Here is a 20,636-nt window from a genome sequence, read left to right as displayed (position 1 = left end):
TAATTTGGTCACTTAATTCAGTGCACTAATTGCACTTTGATGTGCCCTTCAAATCATAAACACACACATCTGGCCTTTTCAGGTTACAAAATATTAATATAAATTCACAAGCCATTCACAAGAATTTTGCAAAAAATCATAAAAAATCATAAAAAGATGGATCTAATTTAGGGATGAGATATGCAGCCACTCTCCTAGTCTGATATTTAAGATTATATCTGATAACATAGTGACCCAGATGATTCATCTGGGATTGCTAAAAAGAGGTCACATCATCTGATGTTCTACTGGCTTTTAAGAGCTGGATTTTCTCACTGTTATGAAGATATATGAAATTATTCTAAAATGAACAGGAAATGAGCCAATCATTGAGTTGCATAAAGAAAAAAAATGTTTTGCAAAATAAAGTTGTGTATTCCTGATAGATGATGGTTGTTTTCTCTTTTTTTTTTTTTTTTTTTTTTTGATTTTCTGAATGATAATAATAATTGTTCATCTGCCACAAACTGAAAGTTGAGCATTTACTGTGGAGAGAAGGAAAGCAAATAAATCATTAAATACTAGGGAGATAAAAATACCTTATTTAAGGTAGAATATGTACACGATACAGACAATAAAACTCAACCATGATTCTAAGAAGCAGATTTTACTACTTCAGTCCAGAGTGTGTGCCAAAATAACTTAATAGATTTTCTGACCAACCTAGAGGATGAAAGTCTTGTCATAATTGCACTTTTCAGAGAGCAGAAAAGTACAAATCTAACATCACTATCACTAAGTGGAAATACTAGTAATAAGTGGAAAAGGTCTTCCACTTTTCCCTGCTTCACACCCCCATTAATAAGTGTGAAAAATCTAAATTTAAAAATGTCTAAAAATCTTTCTAGATATTTAAAGTAACTTTTTGTTTTAAATAAAAAGAATAGCAAAGAGAGAGAAAATAAAACATTCACAGGAGAGTACAGTGCTCCTGTCCTGTCAAGTGTTGCCTGTACTTGAACACTATTTAATCACTGTTTATATAAAAATATAGAGTCATGGGGCTAGGAGTTCTTTCCTTAGCACCTATGACCTTAATGGTGATAAGAAGTGCCAATTTTACAACTTAGTAGCACCAGGGTGAACCTCCCAATTTAAACTAAATTTTAAAAGTACTCCTTAGCAGTTTTTTATATCTGAGACTACCTAGCAGTGCCCTGACATGATAAGTTTTTCTTATCTAGCTTCTCTTTTAACTAAACTTCAGAATAAAGAGAGACTTAAAAAATATCAAAGTCATTTAAATGAGCTTGCTTAATACATTCAGCAGTTCACCATTCTGCAATCATTTTCATTCAAGAGCAATCTGTGCATGGGATTTATTCCCTTCCATTGCTGGAGATGGGTCACTTGTGAGGCAAGAAATGAAAAGTTTATGGGACAAGAATATAAGCAGGAACTTGACTTGTCATCCTAATTGTTAAACCCTTGAGTTTGATCGCTGGCTTCTGGTCCTCGCACCAAAGATTCTTGCAACAGGCAGCTATGGGTCACAGTAGTGGCTCTGACTATTATTAATCTCCCTGCAGAAACCCTAAAACCAAAAATCATATTCAAGAATTTTATTTAGATGGCCCATGTCAATTGTGTCTTTGGACAATTATGAAGATGAAAGTAAAATGAACTACTTAGAGGTGCAGCTTATTTCAGTACTTTTTGAATACTGCAGAAAAATTTAAACAACCTATTTACCAAGTAAAGTTAATAAAGTAATGAAAGAATACCACAATAATATGGACGTAAGTTAGAGAGATCATACCCTGTACAAACAAACAAACAAAAGATATCTAATTTTCCATCTCTTTAGCATTGTTTGCACATATTAACCTTGGTTTTTGCTCATAGCTTGTCCTTAATGAGAATCTATTTTAATCAGTTATGGCTTCAAAAGTAAAAGAAAATATGAAAGGCATTTATTTATTAAAAACATAAGGTGTAGTATGCTGACTATATTTTTGTCTTTTTAAAGAAAAGGGCGAAGAGCTGCACTTCAATATATCTTGGTTTGTTTCAGGGCTGGAATATGATTTATTGCTTTCTGTCCCGTGTCCATCCCCCCCGTCCCCCTTCACCCCCATTTCTAGCATGTATTTGTCAAGCTGATGAAAAATACTGGAACTGTATAGCAATTTTTCTCCTGGATTTTGTTTAAAATCCTAAACTTGATATATGACTGAAAGAGTGGCTTTCTCTGTGCTCTGCTATTTGTAATGCTGCAATGAAAACAACGCATTAGTGATTGTTTTCTTTCTTTTTTAGTGGATAACCTGATTGAAACATCTTATATATCCTCATCTTTCCTACAAGAGGACTTCATTAGACATTTAAAAACAAAAACAAAAACAAAAGTTTCATCCACCTATTGAAAGTGTTAGCTGAAATATTCATCTCAGATGTCAGTTTGATACAAACCTTAACCTGTTTGAGGCATAAACCAATGAAAAGTGACAACAATCACTGCCTTCAAGATAATTTATTATAAATACATCTCTAAAGTTGGTGTGTTTATTATATAAACATACCCTAAACTTGACTATACATTAAAACTAGGCTTTTACCTCCCATTCCTAAAATACAAATTTATCAGAAAATCATCCCCCTATGAAACTCTTTATGATCCCAACAGGCCTGATTCCTTTAGCTTGTTTTATTTCCAGACTATAAATATTGTTTTTTCACTCCTCAGCGTGGAAATTTGGACACATCCATTTTACATGGTTGCTGGAGTAGAAAACTGCCTAATCAGACAGAAAAAGAGTTGGCGGTGTATAAATCAGGGTTTGCCGAAGATTTCAAAGTGTGAAACTGGGCAGACGAGAACATATCCTAGGAGTTCTGCCTTTCCTTAGCTTCCCCGTAGAGATTTCACATGGCAAATATGATCCTGAGGGCCATCTGTATAAATACATGAGTGTGTTGTCCTGAATTAACACAGCAGCTCTATTGAGGAATGTTATTAGGGTCTTATTTATAAATTTCCCCACCAGACTGTCTGAAATACAGATTTATGTACTGAGAATAAAAGTCTTATCTGGATTTTCATGAGGAAATCAATTGTAATACCTGTTTTACTACCAACTAGTCTAGCAAAAACCCCAAAGTTAAGTTTAGAGTGCTCCTTAGTGATGCTCAAGTGATGAATTTACCTTCTCCTGTCCTGTAGATCAGTTACACTACAACATTGAAAGTCATGCTCTGCTACAAATGGCTTTTCATATACTTGAAAAAAAAAAAAAAAAAAAGTTAAACTTTTTATTTAGCTATGGTTTTACTGTAACATTGCCTACTCTACTCAGACGACTTTCCTTCCTGTTCCATTCATGTTGAAAGAGAGTTAAGCAAAGATTCATGTTGTAGTGGTGACAGGAGGAGTTGTTACACAAGATGTAAAGTTTCCCTTGGATTCCATGTCACGATTTTTTCTCATTATTTAAACAAGAACTACATTGAAGTGGTCCAGGTACCAGGCAATAAAGATTTCCCTTGGTGCTGACAAACTCTGAGACCACAAACAGAGGTGCTTACATGCTGCAAGAGATATCGCATTATGATCTTTTCCTTTAGGTTAGGGATTGCTGTCATAATAGAAACATCTTTATATAGGAACCACTACTACAGAAAAAATATTTATTTCTCATTATATATGAAGATTTGACTTCCAATATTTATTATTCAGTAATGTGTGGAAAAATTTCTAAGCCTGCATATTTTATCCTGTCTCGTTTTTTAAACTGCTCTTGTAATTGATTCAAGTGTTCTCATAATAATTCTGCTTTATTGTTTAGAAATACCTCAGTGTAATAACGTAGGAATATGTTGCATTTTTTTTTTCAAAAAAAAAAAAGAAAAAGGAGGAATATATGTTTTCAGGAGAGATTTATAAGGCTTTTATGAGTGATTTACATAAGACACCTACATATCAGATTCACAGGTATTTTATCAAATCCATTTGTAAGGCTTTGCCATTTTTTATTTTTTATTTTTATTTTTTATTTTTTGGCTATGGGATGTTGAAACATAAACAAAGCAAACAGGAAAAGAGTTTCACAGGAATGCTGCAGTTCATCTGTGGGTCACTGGCATACGAGCTGAGGTGCACATGATGGGTTAATTGAGAGGAAAAAGCGGAGGCAGGGCTTGATTTAGAACAGTAGGTGTCTGTATCTAGGAGACAAACACAAGCATAACCCCTCTCTCCACCTCCCCCAGCTATATTGGTCAAAATACTGATAAAATCATTTTTGCACAACAGTTGAGGTATTTCAATATCTATGGCTATTGATAGTTATTTTTCTGTCTTCCCAAGATAACTGCAAGATGTTGATATAGACAAAATTATTTTATTCTCACAAGAAGACTCCTTTTCCTTTCAATTGTATGAAAAGAATTTGCAGTAAAGTCAATAGAGATATAGGGCAATTATGCTTCCACTATATATTTTTTAATTTTGAAATTAATTTCGAGTAAAATGATGTGAAACAAAGCTTGTATGTGGACTGTTGTAACACCACATTAAATCCTGTTATGAGCAAATCCCTACAAAGTCCAGTCCTTTCACTGTGAATTCAGTAGGCTCCTTTTAGCCTCACATAACAGGGTCATAGAGCACAGAATCTTCCCTGACAAAAAATTATCTTATTATCCTACCCTTCACAATTTACAGTGATGAAGGATCTGCTTGTGGGAGTTTTACATGTGGTAAGATGGCAGAAGATAGAAAAATTAAACAAAAATCAACAAAAATGTTCTTCACATCGTGGTGCTGTAGGAAGCTTCAAAATCCACCTTTCCAGAGGCGATATATTTCTCCTTGTTGGAATGAATCATGGCCCTTTGGAACCAGAAATTTTTCAGTTGTAACAGCTTATTTCTTCTATTTTAGAAATGTTCAATATATATAGGAGTAAAATTACTGATAGCAAAGCAAATTTATAGAAATAGCATCCTGCACCTTTTTAAATATCTGGTGGAAATGTATTTTTGATGTGTTTTAGCCATAGTATTGATTTATGTATTCCTAATTTCAATATGCTGGATCTTTTCTTGTCAGGTACAGAGTACTGTGTCACCTCTGATCTTAAAAGTAATGTGGTTATTATCTCAGACAATATTTCTATCAGCATGTGGCTAATATGTCACTTAATGGAGTTAACCTTGATGAATCAAAGTGGGCCCAGGCATCAATCACTCATGATGCTGAAGCAAAGATGTTTCAGGAGACTTAGAAGACTGTATGGTGGGCTCTTCATTTTAAGTGGATGAGATACATTTCATTTTCCAAAGAAAATGCTTTCTCTAGGATTAGCAAGAAGTATTCATTTAAAATTGTACTAAAACTCCTGAGATCCTCAGGGAAGCTCGAAGTGTAAAGTTTTACTTCATCATACCTAAGTATTATATGGACTTTCAAAATAATGACTTTTAATTTAAAAATATGAAGTTAATCAGGTGGATATTGAATACTTCAAGGCATTCATTCTGAGGACATTTCATTATAATTTACTTGTAGGCTAAGGCTAAAAGTGAAGACTGCTATCTCTTAGCGATTCTCTGCACTCCTGGCACAGATTTAGTTTATTTAATATATATATATATATATAAAAATTGTTTAAATATTTAGCTAAAATATATACTTAAACCAAGTAGGTCAAAGTTAGGTGTATTCTTAGATATAAATCCTTGTTCCCTTAGGTGTTGGACTATAGTTTAATCCAAGACATTAATCTCATTAAATTAATTTAGTGGTTACATCTCACATAGTTTAAAACAGTGGGATTTTCTGCTTGAGAGAGGAGGGAAATTAAGCTATCTTGAATGATGAATTGTTTCTCACCTTTAGGTAGTCTTTTAAAGCTTGAACTTATTTTGAGGGAGTACTGAGAAATACAAATGGCCCTATTTATGTTGTCCTTGCAAAACAAAACAAACTTGTCCCAGTGTTCTACTTTTCCAGCCAATGTGTGCAGGATTTTGAGACAGATGCTCCAGATGTTACGGTTCTCTCTGTCTGAAGAATCTTCTCATTTCTATACTCTTCTTTACAGAAATGTTCTGCTTAACCTGATAATTAGAAGTTATTTTTATGTTATGAAAGACAAATGCAAACAAAATTGTTTAATAATTTAATTATTATATTTGCTTTATTCACAAAGATTCATGTGATGAAATGTCCTGTGTCTACTTTTTGAGTCCAGATCTACTTTCACTTGCACAAGTGGAACTGAAATTAAACAGAAATGGAACTAGTATCTTTTAGAACTTTTATCAGTAAATTTTATATGAATAAAATCTGTATATGTTTAGTTATTTAAAAGAACAGGCTTGCTCTCATGAGTAATGAATGGCTGCCTATCTACTTAATGTGTTACCTGCCAATATTATCTCTATGTATATATTACAGATCACTCATTTATACAGGATGAGTATTAAAATTATAATTATTATTTTTTTTTAAGTGGTAAGTTCTGTGTTTTGTTTCCTAAGGTATAAATGTGTAAGTATTTTATTTTATTTTTTATTATTTCTCTTTTAATTGCAAGACATTATGGTCATAACCAGATATGGCAAACAGGTACCATTTTGTGATATATTCTGACAACAAACACTTTTTACTCATCCAGTGATTGCATCTATTTTTGACTGATGGTTCTGTGTTTTGGGTTAAGGAATAGTTGCTATGTCTGAGTATTCACATGCTTCTACTGAGCTAACCAAAGCAAAAGATTTAAGTTAATGCTAGCTTTCCTCTGGCTCCATAATACAGGCAAATACCTCATGGAGCACAAAACCCTGCTCATACAAACTTAACTAATCAGCATTTCCTGACAATGTTTGAATCATTAGAGTAAGTTTATGGCAATCAACACTTTCTGGTCTGTTACTAAAAGGATCAAGGCTGGATTTCTTGTACTGTTGAATTGTTGATTTAGCTTGCAGGTTCACTATGAATTTATACTGGTCTAAGTTCTTGCTGCTACTTTCTTACGCCTCTAACTCATGTTAGTATTTGTGATCATGTATTGGATCAGATTCAGGAACTGATCCAGTTAAACTGATTTAAAAAGAAAAAAAAAAAAATAGTATCAGTTCCCTAATGAGGTTTGTTGTGCTGCTACTGCTTGGGTAAAAGAAGGGTATTGACAAGCAGTCAAAGGTACTGAAGGAAGAAGTGATTGTTTCTGGGTCAGTGCCAGCCATTTTGTGAGGCAGAGTGTTCACATCTTAAAGAGTTACACTGGAACTTGAGCAGTGCCAATGGATACAGCTAAATATTGTGAATGAAATGATCTGTATAGAATCATGAACTAATAATAAAAGATAAAAAGAAAATATGATGCTTGATCATATATATATATATATTTCATTTAACTAGATTTCACTTTTTTTGTTGAAAATTCTTGTAGCTCACACAGTGAAAAGGTTGAGGCAAAAAAATTGCATTCTCATCTTTTGAGGCAAGTCTCCTGAAGATAAACATTTTCTATATGCCTTTCATCCTCCTCTTTTCCCTCTTTCCTATAGATTTTAAATAGTATTTTCAATGTTATATAAACATTACTTGTTTTCCAGGTTATCACCAATATTGGTCCTTTGGAGTGGATTCTTAACACTCCAAGTCATCACAGAGTTCATCATGGTAAGTGTTCATCATGGTCAGTTTTTGTACTGTAATAAAAAAGATTTATAATTTTATTTTAGTTTTATACAAGAATTTTAATTTTGATAATTTCTTCAAAAATAGCCCTTGTTGTGAGGTTCTTCACCAAAAGGGTGGTTGCACACTGGAACAGGCTCCCCAGTGAAGTAGTCACTGCTCCAAGCCCCTCTGAATTTAAGAAGCGATTGGACTGTGCACTTAGACACATATTCTAAACTTTTGGGTAGACCTGTGAGGTGCCAGGAGTTGGACTTGATGGTCCTTATGGGTCCCTTCCAACTTGGGATATTCTATGATTCTATGATTCAGAAATAGCCCTTGTTATGTTAGAAATTGCACAGTATTAAAAGAAAAAATGTTTTTAGAAATTAAATTTAGTTTTAAATCTTTACATTTGAGATAAATTACTGAGCAGAAATTAAGCCTAGGTAACATAAGATAATTTGAAGATTTTGAACAAAGTAGTTAAACACTTGCAAATATGAGGAATGATAGAAAAATGTCTCAACTTCCCTGACTGCTAAAACATGATCATCTTGTTGATCAATAACAGAGGCTTTTGCATTCAAAGTCAAACACTAAATATACAAAAATACGTTTTTCTTTTTGAAGTAGAGCTGTTAAATGTTTTAGTGGAATTTAGTTCCAACTGTCTGAATTTTTGAAAAATATCACTTCACACTTGTACATGACAGCTGATATGACTTTCTATCAATATTCAGAACCATTAAAGACAGCACTGAACATCTAAATTTGATTAATAACTCCAATGCATCATAAAAAATGCCATGAACATAGCTGTGGAATAAGAGTGGGTTTCATAGATGCCATTAGCTCATTCACTGTGCATAGATAACAAGGAGAAATGTAATAGCAGCATGGAAGAGCAAAATAATTTGAAACAGACTCAAATACAGTCATATGTACAGAGGATGTTATTAATATTTATTATATCCTCCATGTGTAAAGTGTTTATGGCACTGTAGACTTTTTAAAAAGACTGTGGTGCTGTAAGTGTCTAATCCTTAAAATTTGCACAAGTACTGGTAATCCTGGAGGGAGACACTCTGCTCTTGTTTGCTCTGCTGTAAATCCAGACTAATCCTCTGGGCCTGATCCCGATCAGAGTAGAGCAGAATCACTCCAGGGCTGATCAAGTGTTGTACAGTTGTTCCAAACAAACTCCATAAAGTTGGGGGTATTTAAGCAGTGTAAGCAGTGAGGGTTTTCTCATACTTTTGATAGGATGGCTCATATAAAAATGCATTCCCTAGCAAATAGGTAAAAGGATCATCCTGAAGTAAGTAATAAAGACAGCATCAGACACATGACATAGAACATAGACAGAAAAAAGCCATAGGTATAAAAAGCTTAGGTATAAATTGGTGAGTTGATTTTTCTGTTTGCTCTTCAATTTTCCTTTTTAAAATATATATTTTAGCTAAATTTACTTTCCAAATAAATCTTTTTATTTCACAGAAATTTGGGATATGACACATTTGATCTGTATATTTGAATCTTAGTAGAAAGAGAGTTATATGCCTAATAAGGAAAAATACATTTTATAGACACATAAAAAGTAGCTAAACTACTACAACTTAAAACTAGATTAGAAGTTGATGCTAAGATTTCCCTTCATATTTCAGTCACACATATTCTTATATATGGAATGACTTGCCAATGATTTTCATTACAGGCAGAAATCCTTACTGCATTGACAAAAATTATGGTGGCACACTCATTATCTGGGACAGGATATTTGGTAGGTAAAACAAGCAAATAAAAATGTTCTTCCTTATCTTTAGTTAGTTTGTCGAACAAAAACATACTTTTAATTTGATTGTTGGTTGCTCTTTTTTCTATTTTATTTTATTTTCTTTTTTCTTCAGGAACATTTGAAGCAGAAGATGCTAAAGTTGTATATGGCTTAACACATCCAGTAAATTCATTTGAACCCATTCTGCTCCAGGTGCAGTTTGTATCAATTTGTATCACTGACTATGATCTCCTCTGTTAGGCACAATTGAGGTTAACTCCACATTGCTGCAGAAGTCAGTTAATCTATCTTCATTTATTAATCTTAATTATTTCATTACAAAAAAAGTATTTCCACTCGCTGCATTGAACATATATAGATCATGTAGAGCCATAATGAAAGTACAATACAGTAAGATTATTAACTAATTATGTAGGAGATGTAACAGGTTTGTGATTTACCCACTGAATGATGTCCCTTTTGCCATGCAGAGAGCAATATGCAGAGAAGCACAGATGGAAAAAAAAATAAATTTGTTGTTTATGTCTTCTCTAAATACTACTATTTCATAAATAATCCCATGGTGTGATATCTTTACTATCTATTTTTATCTGTATTGAATATTTCCTCTTCAAGATACTACAGAATGATTTGTGTTGACAGTATTATATATGATGGTTTCAACAAAAGCTGTAACACAGTTTGAATCCAGTTTAAAAATGAAGAAAAACATCATAGTATGATGTTTCTTGGTGGATTTCTTGGTCCAGGCTCCTCTTCAGCTAGATAAAAATTCTCCATAAAAACCTCAGAGACTGAGGAGTAAATAAGTCCCCATTTTCTTCATGGGGACTTTTCATACTCCATGAAATATCTCAATGAATGAGATTCTAGCCAAAGGGGTGTCTCGGCTAGAAGCTGGCGGGATGTACACAGTCTCTGCAATTATATATGTTCCAGACAGAAACTAAGGAATTTAGGAATTGAGAGTATATCATGTCAAGGACCCAGTAACAAAATTCTAGTTTAAAACCACCATAAATAGAGCTATACAAAATACCATTAAATACTATGGATTGCTTACAAGAGAGTGAAATTTTCCTCTGAGCAGAAGTCATCATAATTCTCACTATGAACCAAGGGCCTGATACAGCTCCTGCCTATTTCATTCAGGTTTTCTGAACTTCTCCTTTTAATTTATTCTCTTTACAGACTTTTAAAACCTTTTGTTTGAAATCTAAGAATGAGTAAAATATAATGTTTTACTAAATTTTATTTTACTAACAATGAAAAATCACTTGCTCTTTTTTTCAGTTACGTCCCTTAGCTCATATTTGGAACACGTTTTGGACCACACCTGGATTTTGCAATAAGCTTTCTATCCTATTCAAAGGGCCAGGCTGGGGACCAGGCAAACCTAGACTTGGCCTTCCTGAGGAAATCCCAGTGGTAAATATAACATGCAGAGGCTTTCAGTTTTGTGTAATTTACTTGGACCTCTTAATGCTACTGGATCGATGTTAAAAACTCTACACATGCTATTTTAAATTAGCCAACTATCAGTCATAAAGCATAGGGAAGATGAAATGGGAAAAGAAACGAATGTATTACTTATTATTATTATTATTATTATTATTATTATTATATTTTACTTTAAGGAAAAAATATATCTCCTAGTTTTTTTTTTCTTTCTTTCTTTTTTTTTTTTTTTTTCCATTTTCATTTCCTAAAGAGATTTCGAAAATAGATCTATAGAGTAAGGTCATTTCTCTTTTTCTTTCAGCTGTGAACATGCACGCACACATATTTTAACTCTGTCTCACACTAGGTATTACATATATTTGAAGGTATATTATCTCTGAGCAATTATCTATGTCCCTTAATCCTTTTGTGTTTGTAATTCTAAAGAATACTAAGGAGTATCAGGCTGGATTGTGTCAATGTTGAAGGTTATTATCTGCTTTGCTTCATAAAGATCACTGGAAAAGAAGTTCCATTCAACCCAAGAGTACCAGCTTACCTTAATTGCTATGCAGTAGTGCATTTTGCAGTGATAATGGAGCTGTATATTGACCTTCTTGCTACTGTGACTGTAAGTAATTCATATCTTTGAGTAATAGCATCTCATGCTGACAGTAATATGTCTCATGACATATTTAAATAATAAAGCATAATCTAAGTTCTCTAATGAAACTCTAAGGCCTGTATCATATATTAACTATTATAATCATAAATAAATTCTGTAAGCAGTATAATAATAAATGGCTAAATATATAATAATATAACATTGTATATGCATTAACATGTTAATTAAAATATTTAATAACTTTATTAACCATTTACAGATGCATGTGCTTAAGTTAAACAATTCAATTAATAATAATAAATGTTCTGTAGAAAAGGTACGTGTCTGCTTCAGGTTTTAGGACCTCATGAAAGGAAGAATATATCTCAGACTTGAAGCTATATAGGTTTTAAGATATCAAGGTTGGTCACATTTATGGATTCCAATATTGTCCAAGCTTTAGAAGGAGGATTGCAAAGGTCTTGTGGTGCTTGCAGGTAGGAATCTTCAGCATGAGTTCAGAGTTAGCAGACCACTGTGTTGGGGCAAATTGCTCTTCCAGTATTGAATGTGCAACAGCATTGACAGAAGTGCAGGGAGAGGGACATGATTCCCAACACAGGTTTGGGCTGACAGGATCTTTGTAATAAGACAACACAGTTACTCTATGTGTGGTCTTTGAAAGTGCACTATGAGGCCGTCTCCACCTACAAGAAGTGAGATATTAACACACCTTTTCAACTACATTTTCATTCTTCCTTCCTTGAAAACTCTTTCTACTTTACTAAAGGGAAAATCTTTTAGTTAACTAGCATAATTTGAATGCATAAACCTAGTATCCCTGAAATCAGTCAAAGGCCTACCAAAACCACCACAAAGTCCATACAGTTAGTAAAATGTCCTTTGCCCTTCTTATATTCTTTCCAATTCCTCCTTGGTTAAGTAGCGGTCTTTTTGTCATTTGTGTCACAGACATTGCCACAGGCCAGGGCATTGAGGGCCCTCTGGGGTCATCAGCCTCTGCCAGACCGTGGATCTGCCTCATCCCTGCATGCTTTCCCAGCAATCTCTGACCCTTGGACAATGGCAATTACTGTCCCCTACCTACCTTGCTGGATTGTGACCTTTTCTCTGGCTCTGTAGCCCAGCTCACTGGACTGCTGCTGGCCACTATGCTGCTTGTATGGGGAGCAACTCCTCTTGCTGTGCCCTGATGCTTTGAATGACGTCTGAATCTTTCCAAGAGGTGGATTTCTGGAAATAAGTCTATTTTGCATGTCTAAACATGTTCAAATGATTCCAAAGTACTGCAAAGTTTTCAGAAGTTTGCCTGAATGTTGAAGTTTCAATCTTTTGACTCAGAAATTCATATATATCCTTGCAAGAAGGGCAGTGAGAAGGGTCTTTGTTAGCAATAATGGAAGATATGGCAGCAGGCCACTTATTTATTTATTTATTTGTTCATTTATTTATTTAGGTTAGACATGTTCTGAGTTGCACATCAAACCAGTAGAACAATGTTGGTTTTGACAAATGTTTAAAAATCATTTTATGTAGCATTCCAAAAGAATACAAAAGCTAACTCAGGAACTCTCTTCTGATTAACATTAAAATATTCTGCACATCATGTTCATCTCTATAAAAGGTCACACCACAACTGCAAAGAATTTAGAGATTACTAAACAATCTAAAGTTTGTCTGTTCTGAGAAATTTCTGAAGACAGGAAATTAATCCAAAGGTGAGCATTAATACCTTCCCAACCATGCAAAAAAAAAAAAAAAAAAAAAAAAAAAGGTGTACAGTGCACTTAATTCCAGTGTTCACTAATTGAGAAAAACCTGTGCAAGATTTTCAGGATATGCTTCTAGAGTACTGCATATGATCAGCAAGTCATGTTTTTCTAGGGATCAAATCAAGTGTTTTGTTGTTTGCTTGTTTGTTTTCTTTACTTTGTTGATACTGCTTTTAATGGCAAGAACTAAGGAGTCTGTTCACGAGCTTTTTCATAATTTTTCTTTTCTCCTTTTGTATTTTTTTCTGGTCTGAGAAGGAAAAATGGATGGTCCAAATTATTTTCTCTGCTGATAACTGCAGCTGGTTAAGAATAGTAATAAGGGAAGTTGAAAAATGCACCCAAAGCCCAGATGATCATTAAATCCTTGCAATCACAGAGAGGAAAAGTATACATCCACCATGTGTAAACTTATTGTAGCAAAACAACTAGAAAATTCTCTGCAGAAAACTGTGGGGTAATAAGGCAGTAAGGATAAGGAGAGCACAGGGGACTGGAAGCACCTCATCTCAGGACATAAACCTTTGGCGTAGGTGTAGAAAGTGCTGGTCCTAAGGCAGAGTTCCAGCATTGCTCTACAGTACAGTGAGGAAGCTGTCATGAGAAGGAAGCTTGTGCATGAATAACTTTACTTGGCAAAAACCATTCTTCAATATCAGTTTTCCACTACGCTGAATTATGAAATGTCTATGGATACAACTGGAACTTTCTGTCTGGCTATGAATTATGTCATAACTGTGGCATAGCTCCATAAATGGAGAGAGCTAACTGTTTTCCTCATTTTTAGGTATAAGTTCCATTTCATAATAGCCATAAGATGCAGCACACAGCTATTACATTTCTCAAGTGAGTACAGTTGCTCAGTGTTTGGTCTCACGCCCTGTAGAAGTGTTAAGTTTCTCTATACGCAAAGAGCAACTGTATATCTTCAGTCTGAATGACCTACATTTTTAACATAGAAAAAGAGCAAAACAAGAAAAAACAAGTATATATTTTCCACAGGAAAGTATATACAGTGTTTAATTTTCTATATAGCAATCTGTACTACATCCAGAGAATAAAAAAATACTTCTGAGTTCTGCACATCCAGATCTGATCCAAAGCTCATTGAAATAATGGGATTTGGATCAGTCTCAGAGAGAGTGCTAGGAGTGTAAAACAGCAGTACATTCAAAGCAAAAGTCTCACAGCTCCAGAACTGTATGTATCACATAAATCAAAGTGAAGTGTACCTTAAACACTTTTTGCAGTGTCTTTTTTATTGTTGATAGATACTGTAACATTTACTATGATTATAAAACTATGAATATGAGAGCAGTTTCAAGTAGACAAAAACTAGTAAGTGATAAGATAGGTTTCTTGAAAGTTGAGAACAAACTTAATATATCCAATCAATAGGACATCACCAAGTATCATGGAGGTAAATATTGCTAAGAATTCATTTTTTTATTTTTTATTTTTTAAATAAAATGCATACAAAGACACCTAAGAACACAAGTTCCATAGCATTGTATTAACATCCATCGTTTAAATGTTGAAAGTATCTGATGACAGCAAGGCATCTGCTAAATTATGAAATGTCCTGACATCTTTTTCTGTTGAACTACTGAATACAATAGGATGAGAAAATGCATTCATGTTATTTATTCTTCAGTAGGAATAAAACAATCTGAGTCCTTTGAAATATAAAAGTAATTTTGGCATCTTTCAATTTACATCTAAATGCACATTTGGAATGGCATATTTCCTTGGTTAAACAGATCTTTTTTTTTTTTTTTTTTTTTTCACTCTCCATATTTATATATATGCTATGATAATCTGTCACTTAAAAGAAATGTAAACTTCTTCCCAAACTTCTGTAACCCTCCTTCTTTTTAAGGCTCCAAAATATTTTTTAGACCTTTCAATGGAATCAAAATCCAACAAAAATATTTTTTTATGTTTGATTACAGCCAATAACCACATTGCAGAGTTGTGGCTGACTTGTAACTGGGGAACCTCCAACAGGCTTCTCTGTTTATGCAAATACTCCAGTATATAAATATTCATTTATTTTATATGTACATCCATTCAAATAATGTTTAAGTGGGTTGAAAATGCTAGTACTAACAAAGGTGTAAAAAGCACATTATTTTCACAGTGCAACTTGCAGTGTGTAGATTTAATATAAGATGTTTAGTTTAGTGATATAATCCACTGACTAATGTTGATTTTGGTAGAGTAATGCCTAGAAAATGGATGTCTCAGCTGCCAGCATCCGGTTCACAGGGTGATACAAATTTGAAAATAAATACGAGAATCAAGACAGTATGTAACTATACCATTGGAACTGCAAAGAGCAAGTTAGGAAAGCAAACTAATAAATATATATTTATGCCAATGATTGGTTTTCTGTTTGCAAACTTGCACCAAATGTCTGTGTTTCAGTAAAAGTTCATTCAGGTGATGGCAGTTCTCTTTCTCCAGTGTGTTAATCTGCAGACAGACTAGATGGCAAGATATCTATTGCTGAAAATGCCGCCAGATCTGCTTTCCAGGGCCATCATTGGCTTAGAGCCAACTGAAGAGCAAAATTCAAATACATCTCCAAAACTGTTGAGTATGAAGAAGTGTCATTATAACACTATTTTGTTTTATTTTGTTTTATTTTATTTTATTATTTTATTTTTATTTTTATTTTATTTTATTTATATTATTTTATTTTGTTATTTTAAACATGAGTTGGTTGTTAATGGTTTAAGAATGTTGCCTGTTAGCAAAAAAAAGATGGATAGTGATATTCTGGGAGAAGATTTGTGGAGATTTTTGAGCTCGACCCCAACTCACAAAACTGTAGTTGTTTCCAGATTGCTTTTCTATATTTGCCATAATATACCTACTCTTCCTACTCCCAAATGGCATTGTGGTGTATTTCACCACAAGTTTCTTGGTAGTCCTTAACTAGGGCACAAATGAACAAACATTTCACACTTTTTTTTTTTTTTCTTGCATGTGAATATAATATATGTATCTACAGTGAAGAGTAACTTACACCTTCTACCTTCACAGTTCCCAGTAAGACTTGATGCCTCACCACTTAGGAAGGCATCACAGTACTAAGATTTTACATTGCTATGCATTTGTATGAGTTTGATGAGATTGCAAATAAATGCAGGTTGCACTTCAGATTCCTTCAGTCTTTCACATCCTGAGACGCAGATGACATTGAACCATAAGAAATTTTATAAATGGCTACCATTCAAAAGCTTGTGGTTCTGAAGTGAGTGTCTGAAAAGGAAGATAAATAGAAATTGACCTCAAAAAGAGAATCCATAAAATATGATTGTACCTGGCTCTGGTAGTTCAAAAAAATCAAAGAACCTCACATAGTGTTTTAACCTAAAAGTTAAAAAGGTTGTTTATGTTTTAATTTTATTTTCCTAAATCATAAGATTATTTCAGTTGTTTTTCTGCTTCTATTGATATACATTAAAATGTATTACTGTTCTTTTTTTTTTTTTTTTTTTTTTTTTTGGAAAATGAGAAATTAATTAATTAAAAAAATTAATCCATGTTTAAAACTTTTTTTTTTTTTTTTCATTTTGTCTCAATTTTTTCATCTATTTTTTTCTTCTGTGGTTAGGTAAATTTGATGAGTCAAATGATAACTTCAAGCTCTAGTTTTGCATGTCTTAGAGAGACTGTTTGAGTAAGTGAAGTTTGCATGTTCATGGTCCAAATTCTTGAATTCACTCCTTTATTTCCTTGTAGAGAGAAAGCTGCAATCTGAATTTCTATATTACAGTGTCAGCATTATCAAGCTTATCAAGATCCATCAAAAATGAATAATAATCCATCAAAAATGAATAATCAACCAAAAATGAATAATAAAAATATTTATTGTTTCCTGAAAAGATGTTAACTCTGAGAGTCTATTTTGTATTTTTGTTGTTGTTATTGTTGTTTGTTTTCTTACTTTTTTTAGAAATGAAAATTAAAATATCTATTAGAGAAGGAAAAAAAAAAAAAAGTTATGAGAGAAAACCAATAAAAATACGCCCAAAATGTGTCTAGTTTGGAGAAGTGTTTCTATCACCCACTCAAATGCAAGACTCAGTCTAGGAGAGTTTAGCCTGCTATACCTACTTTCACCTCTGTACTTACTAGCTAATAGCAAGAAAAAATCATTCAGTAAATGTACTCTCTTCACCAAGTACAGAGGAAGCTTAAATTAATGACAGGGTTTTAGGCACTCCTGTTACTTAAAGAAAGGTGGACTTCTCAGTTTTCTGAAACTGGAATAACAAGAAAACCAGATGCCTAGGACTTAGCTGTTTGTCTAATGCTGGCCAACTCAGAAACAGTGGAAGGTCAGAAAAGTGTGAAAATATGGAGCTTTTTAAAACTGGAACTTGGAGACACTCATATTCATTCACAACGGGTGATGTTGGGTCCTTCCCTGAAGACAAACATTAACTTTTTTTTTTTTTCAAAACCATTGCAGAGATCATTCCTTTTCTGTAAAGTGTGATTTTAACCATATATTGTAAAGTAGCAAGTACGTGAACTCTTTAAAAACTACATGGCATCCTCAAAATGTGTATTTGATATTCAGTTCTCTTGTTACTTAAGGCTTTATGTTCCTTTCCTCAGAACAATGCCCTAAGTCTAGGGACATGTTTTAGACAGTCTGTAGAAGCTAGTGCATTGCACTGGAAACACAAAGCAAAATCAGACCCACCTAGCCAGGACTGTTTTTTAAAAAAAGTGCAATTTTACAAATGAAAAGTGAGGATAGTCTCTAAAGAGGAAAAAATCTTGAATTCCAGTCCCAGTTCCCTGGCAAATTCCTTTATCTGACAAAAAACAATTACTGAAAAACATAACAAAGCATTTCTAAGAAATTTATGGGTGAGTACCCTTAAGCCTATGCCAAATCATGTTTTTCTTTGCTTGCTTTACTTCTTGAATTTTTGTATGACCCATTTTTTACAGGAAGCTGGAGTTGAACTTACTGTGGCTAGATGATCAGTTTAAGAACTACTCTTTTTATTAAACTTAAATAGCGTCTGTGCTGTATTTTTATTAAAAAAAAAAAAAAAAAAAATCTGTCCAAAAGTTTTGTCACTTCAATGCAAATTGCTTTGTGTTAACAACAGAAAGTCTTTTAACCTTAGGAGAGCTGTAGAATTTTTGGATTATAGAAACTGAAGTTTTCAAAAAGACTATCTTTAATTTAATCTTTTACTGACATATTTTAAAACCTATATTGGGAATTTGAAATTGTATTCCAAGTGATAAAAACATTGATAAAAGTATAGACCCATCAGAGCATTTTGTCTTTCTTGATTTAAGCAAAAATTTCAAAACATAAGTGCTATATTGAGTCTCCCTATGATTCAATATGTAGTTCAATATCCTGTCTCCTGTGGTGACCAACAGCAGATGCCCAGGGTAAGAGTGTAAGAAAAGAGTAGTTTATCCTTTCTCCAAGTCTTCATCTAAGTATATGACAATAGTAATCATCAGTTTGAGATTTTGTAAGTTTATCATAATGAAGGATGGAATGGACTGCAAGTGGAGCAATCCAGTAATGAATTTGATCTATCATTGTATAAATCTGTGCAATAGAGTGACTGGACAGGTATCATTTGTGAGAAGTGTGTTCTGGCTTGTAAACTACTGAGACTGCTGTTTAGCGTGCCTGTTACTGGGATGCTGCTTTCTTTGTTCAGTTACCATTTGTTAAGGATATTCAAGTAGGTGCTTGTGATTCTTCTTTAAAACAAAACCCTACCCAGCCTGAGTGTATGTGTTTTGCAAACATGGGCACTGTAAATTCACACAGCTGTAAAACTTGAGATTATTCTCCTGTGGCCTCCCACACTCACAGATACTTACCTTAGAACTCTTTGAGAGGTAGGGGCCACCACTGAAGGCAAGTGGGCTTGTCACAGGGTGGAGTTTATTGAAATTAAGGCAGACATTCACAGATTTTTATTTTTTCAGTGCCAATAATCTTGAAGTACAAGATGCTGTTCATAAAACTTATTGCTATTCAAACTAGAAAGGATTCCTTATAACTCAGCAAAATCCATTAGTTCTGTGTTGTTGTTGTTTGTTCAGTGAAACAAACAAAGGCTTTTTGAAATAACTTAGATGTAAATGTTAAAGACATAAATCCTCATGCTGCTATTTGTCCAAATGCTAACATACATGTTAAAGTTTAAAAGATTTAAGTCTGATTTAAGTCAATGGTATGAAGTGAAGAGTTTTGCTGAAGTTGGAAACAAGTGTTGAGTTGTCACAAAGGGACAATATCAATGCTGTTTCTTGTAATATCAGTGTTGTTTCTTGTTAAAATATAGTTATGTTGTCACATCATTTGAATTCGTAGTCTCACCTTTTTTTTTTTTAGTATGTTTGTTTGTTTTGTATTCATTGGGATTCATAGGTAGTAATTATAAACACAGTAACGTAAGATGAAGAGAAAGAACAGGGTTGCAACTTGCAAGGTGGTTGCAACTTGGAGATATGATTGTGTCCTCTTGGACAAAGGCATAAGGTAATTAAATAACTTCAGGAAAACACAGTACAGAAGGATATATCTTAATTATTATTTTGGAAATAGTGGCAACTATAAAGGTGGTTACTGAAAATCATTGTAAAATAAAACAACAAATTACATCAAAAGTGAGTGGAGTGGTCATTAACATCATTGAGTGAGGAAGCTGAAACTGCTGTTCTGTTATATTCAGTTTCTCTTCAGCAAATGAGTCTGTCTAAATTATTATTATTAATTTATTATTTTATTTTATTTTTTTTAAGGTGTTATCACAGGGAACTATTCTGCTAAGAATTTGCTTTATCATTCTGTCCCTGACCTCTTTTGGATTTCTTATGGAGAACAGGTAAGAGACAAAAGTTTTTTTTTGTTTGTTTTTCCTTCTTCTGTTATGAAACATTATTTGTTATTATATGGAAAATTGTTGTTATATGGAAATTTGTTTTTATATGGAAATATTTTTGTGTCAAAAATATATTGATAAAGAACTATAGATGTACTCTGACATATATGTTTCTACTAGAAGATAACACAAACAACCAATAAGTAAAATTAGGCGTGCTCCAATAGCAATTAATGGCCAAATTTATATTGCAGCACTGGCTGCTCATGTGTTCAAATTTGCTAGCATTTGTTGGGTCATCATCTCTGGTTTTGAGTTTCTGGCATGCCAAAATGGCTTGAAGACTGGCCCAAGGCTGTTTAAGCTCAGACACAGGCTGACAGTATATGAAAAGTGCATGGTATATCTAAGACTAGACTCAAACTCATGTGAGTGATAG

The 20,636-nt window shown here is 33.4% G+C and overlaps 1 protein-coding gene across 4 annotated transcripts in view; it reads left to right on the top strand.

The window, feature by feature from the left end:
• Nucleotides 1-20,636, top strand: part of AGMO (alkylglycerol monooxygenase) — a 203,776-nt gene that overhangs the window by 89,901 nt on the left and 93,239 nt on the right. For all 4 annotated transcript variants that reach the window (XM_035318412.1, XM_035318411.1, XM_035318413.1 and 1 more), the window contains exons 6-11: nucleotides 7,609-7,675; nucleotides 9,393-9,458; nucleotides 9,586-9,665; nucleotides 10,767-10,901; nucleotides 11,428-11,544; nucleotides 20,118-20,200. In XM_035318412.1, coding sequence (XP_035174303.1) covers nucleotides 7,609-7,675; nucleotides 9,393-9,458; nucleotides 9,586-9,665; nucleotides 10,767-10,901; nucleotides 11,428-11,544; nucleotides 20,118-20,200 — 548 coding nt within the window. The remainder of the gene's footprint in view (nucleotides 1-7,608; nucleotides 7,676-9,392; nucleotides 9,459-9,585; nucleotides 9,666-10,766; nucleotides 10,902-11,427; nucleotides 11,545-20,117; nucleotides 20,201-20,636) is intronic.

This window comes from Oxyura jamaicensis, chromosome 2 (assembly GCF_011077185.1).
Source record: "Oxyura jamaicensis isolate SHBP4307 breed ruddy duck chromosome 2, BPBGC_Ojam_1.0, whole genome shotgun sequence".
In the NCBI taxonomy this organism is placed as follows: domain Eukaryota; kingdom Metazoa; phylum Chordata; class Aves; order Anseriformes; family Anatidae; genus Oxyura; species Oxyura jamaicensis.
Note: the sequence above shows the minus strand (reverse complement) of the source record. Positions and strands in the feature narration are given on the sequence as shown.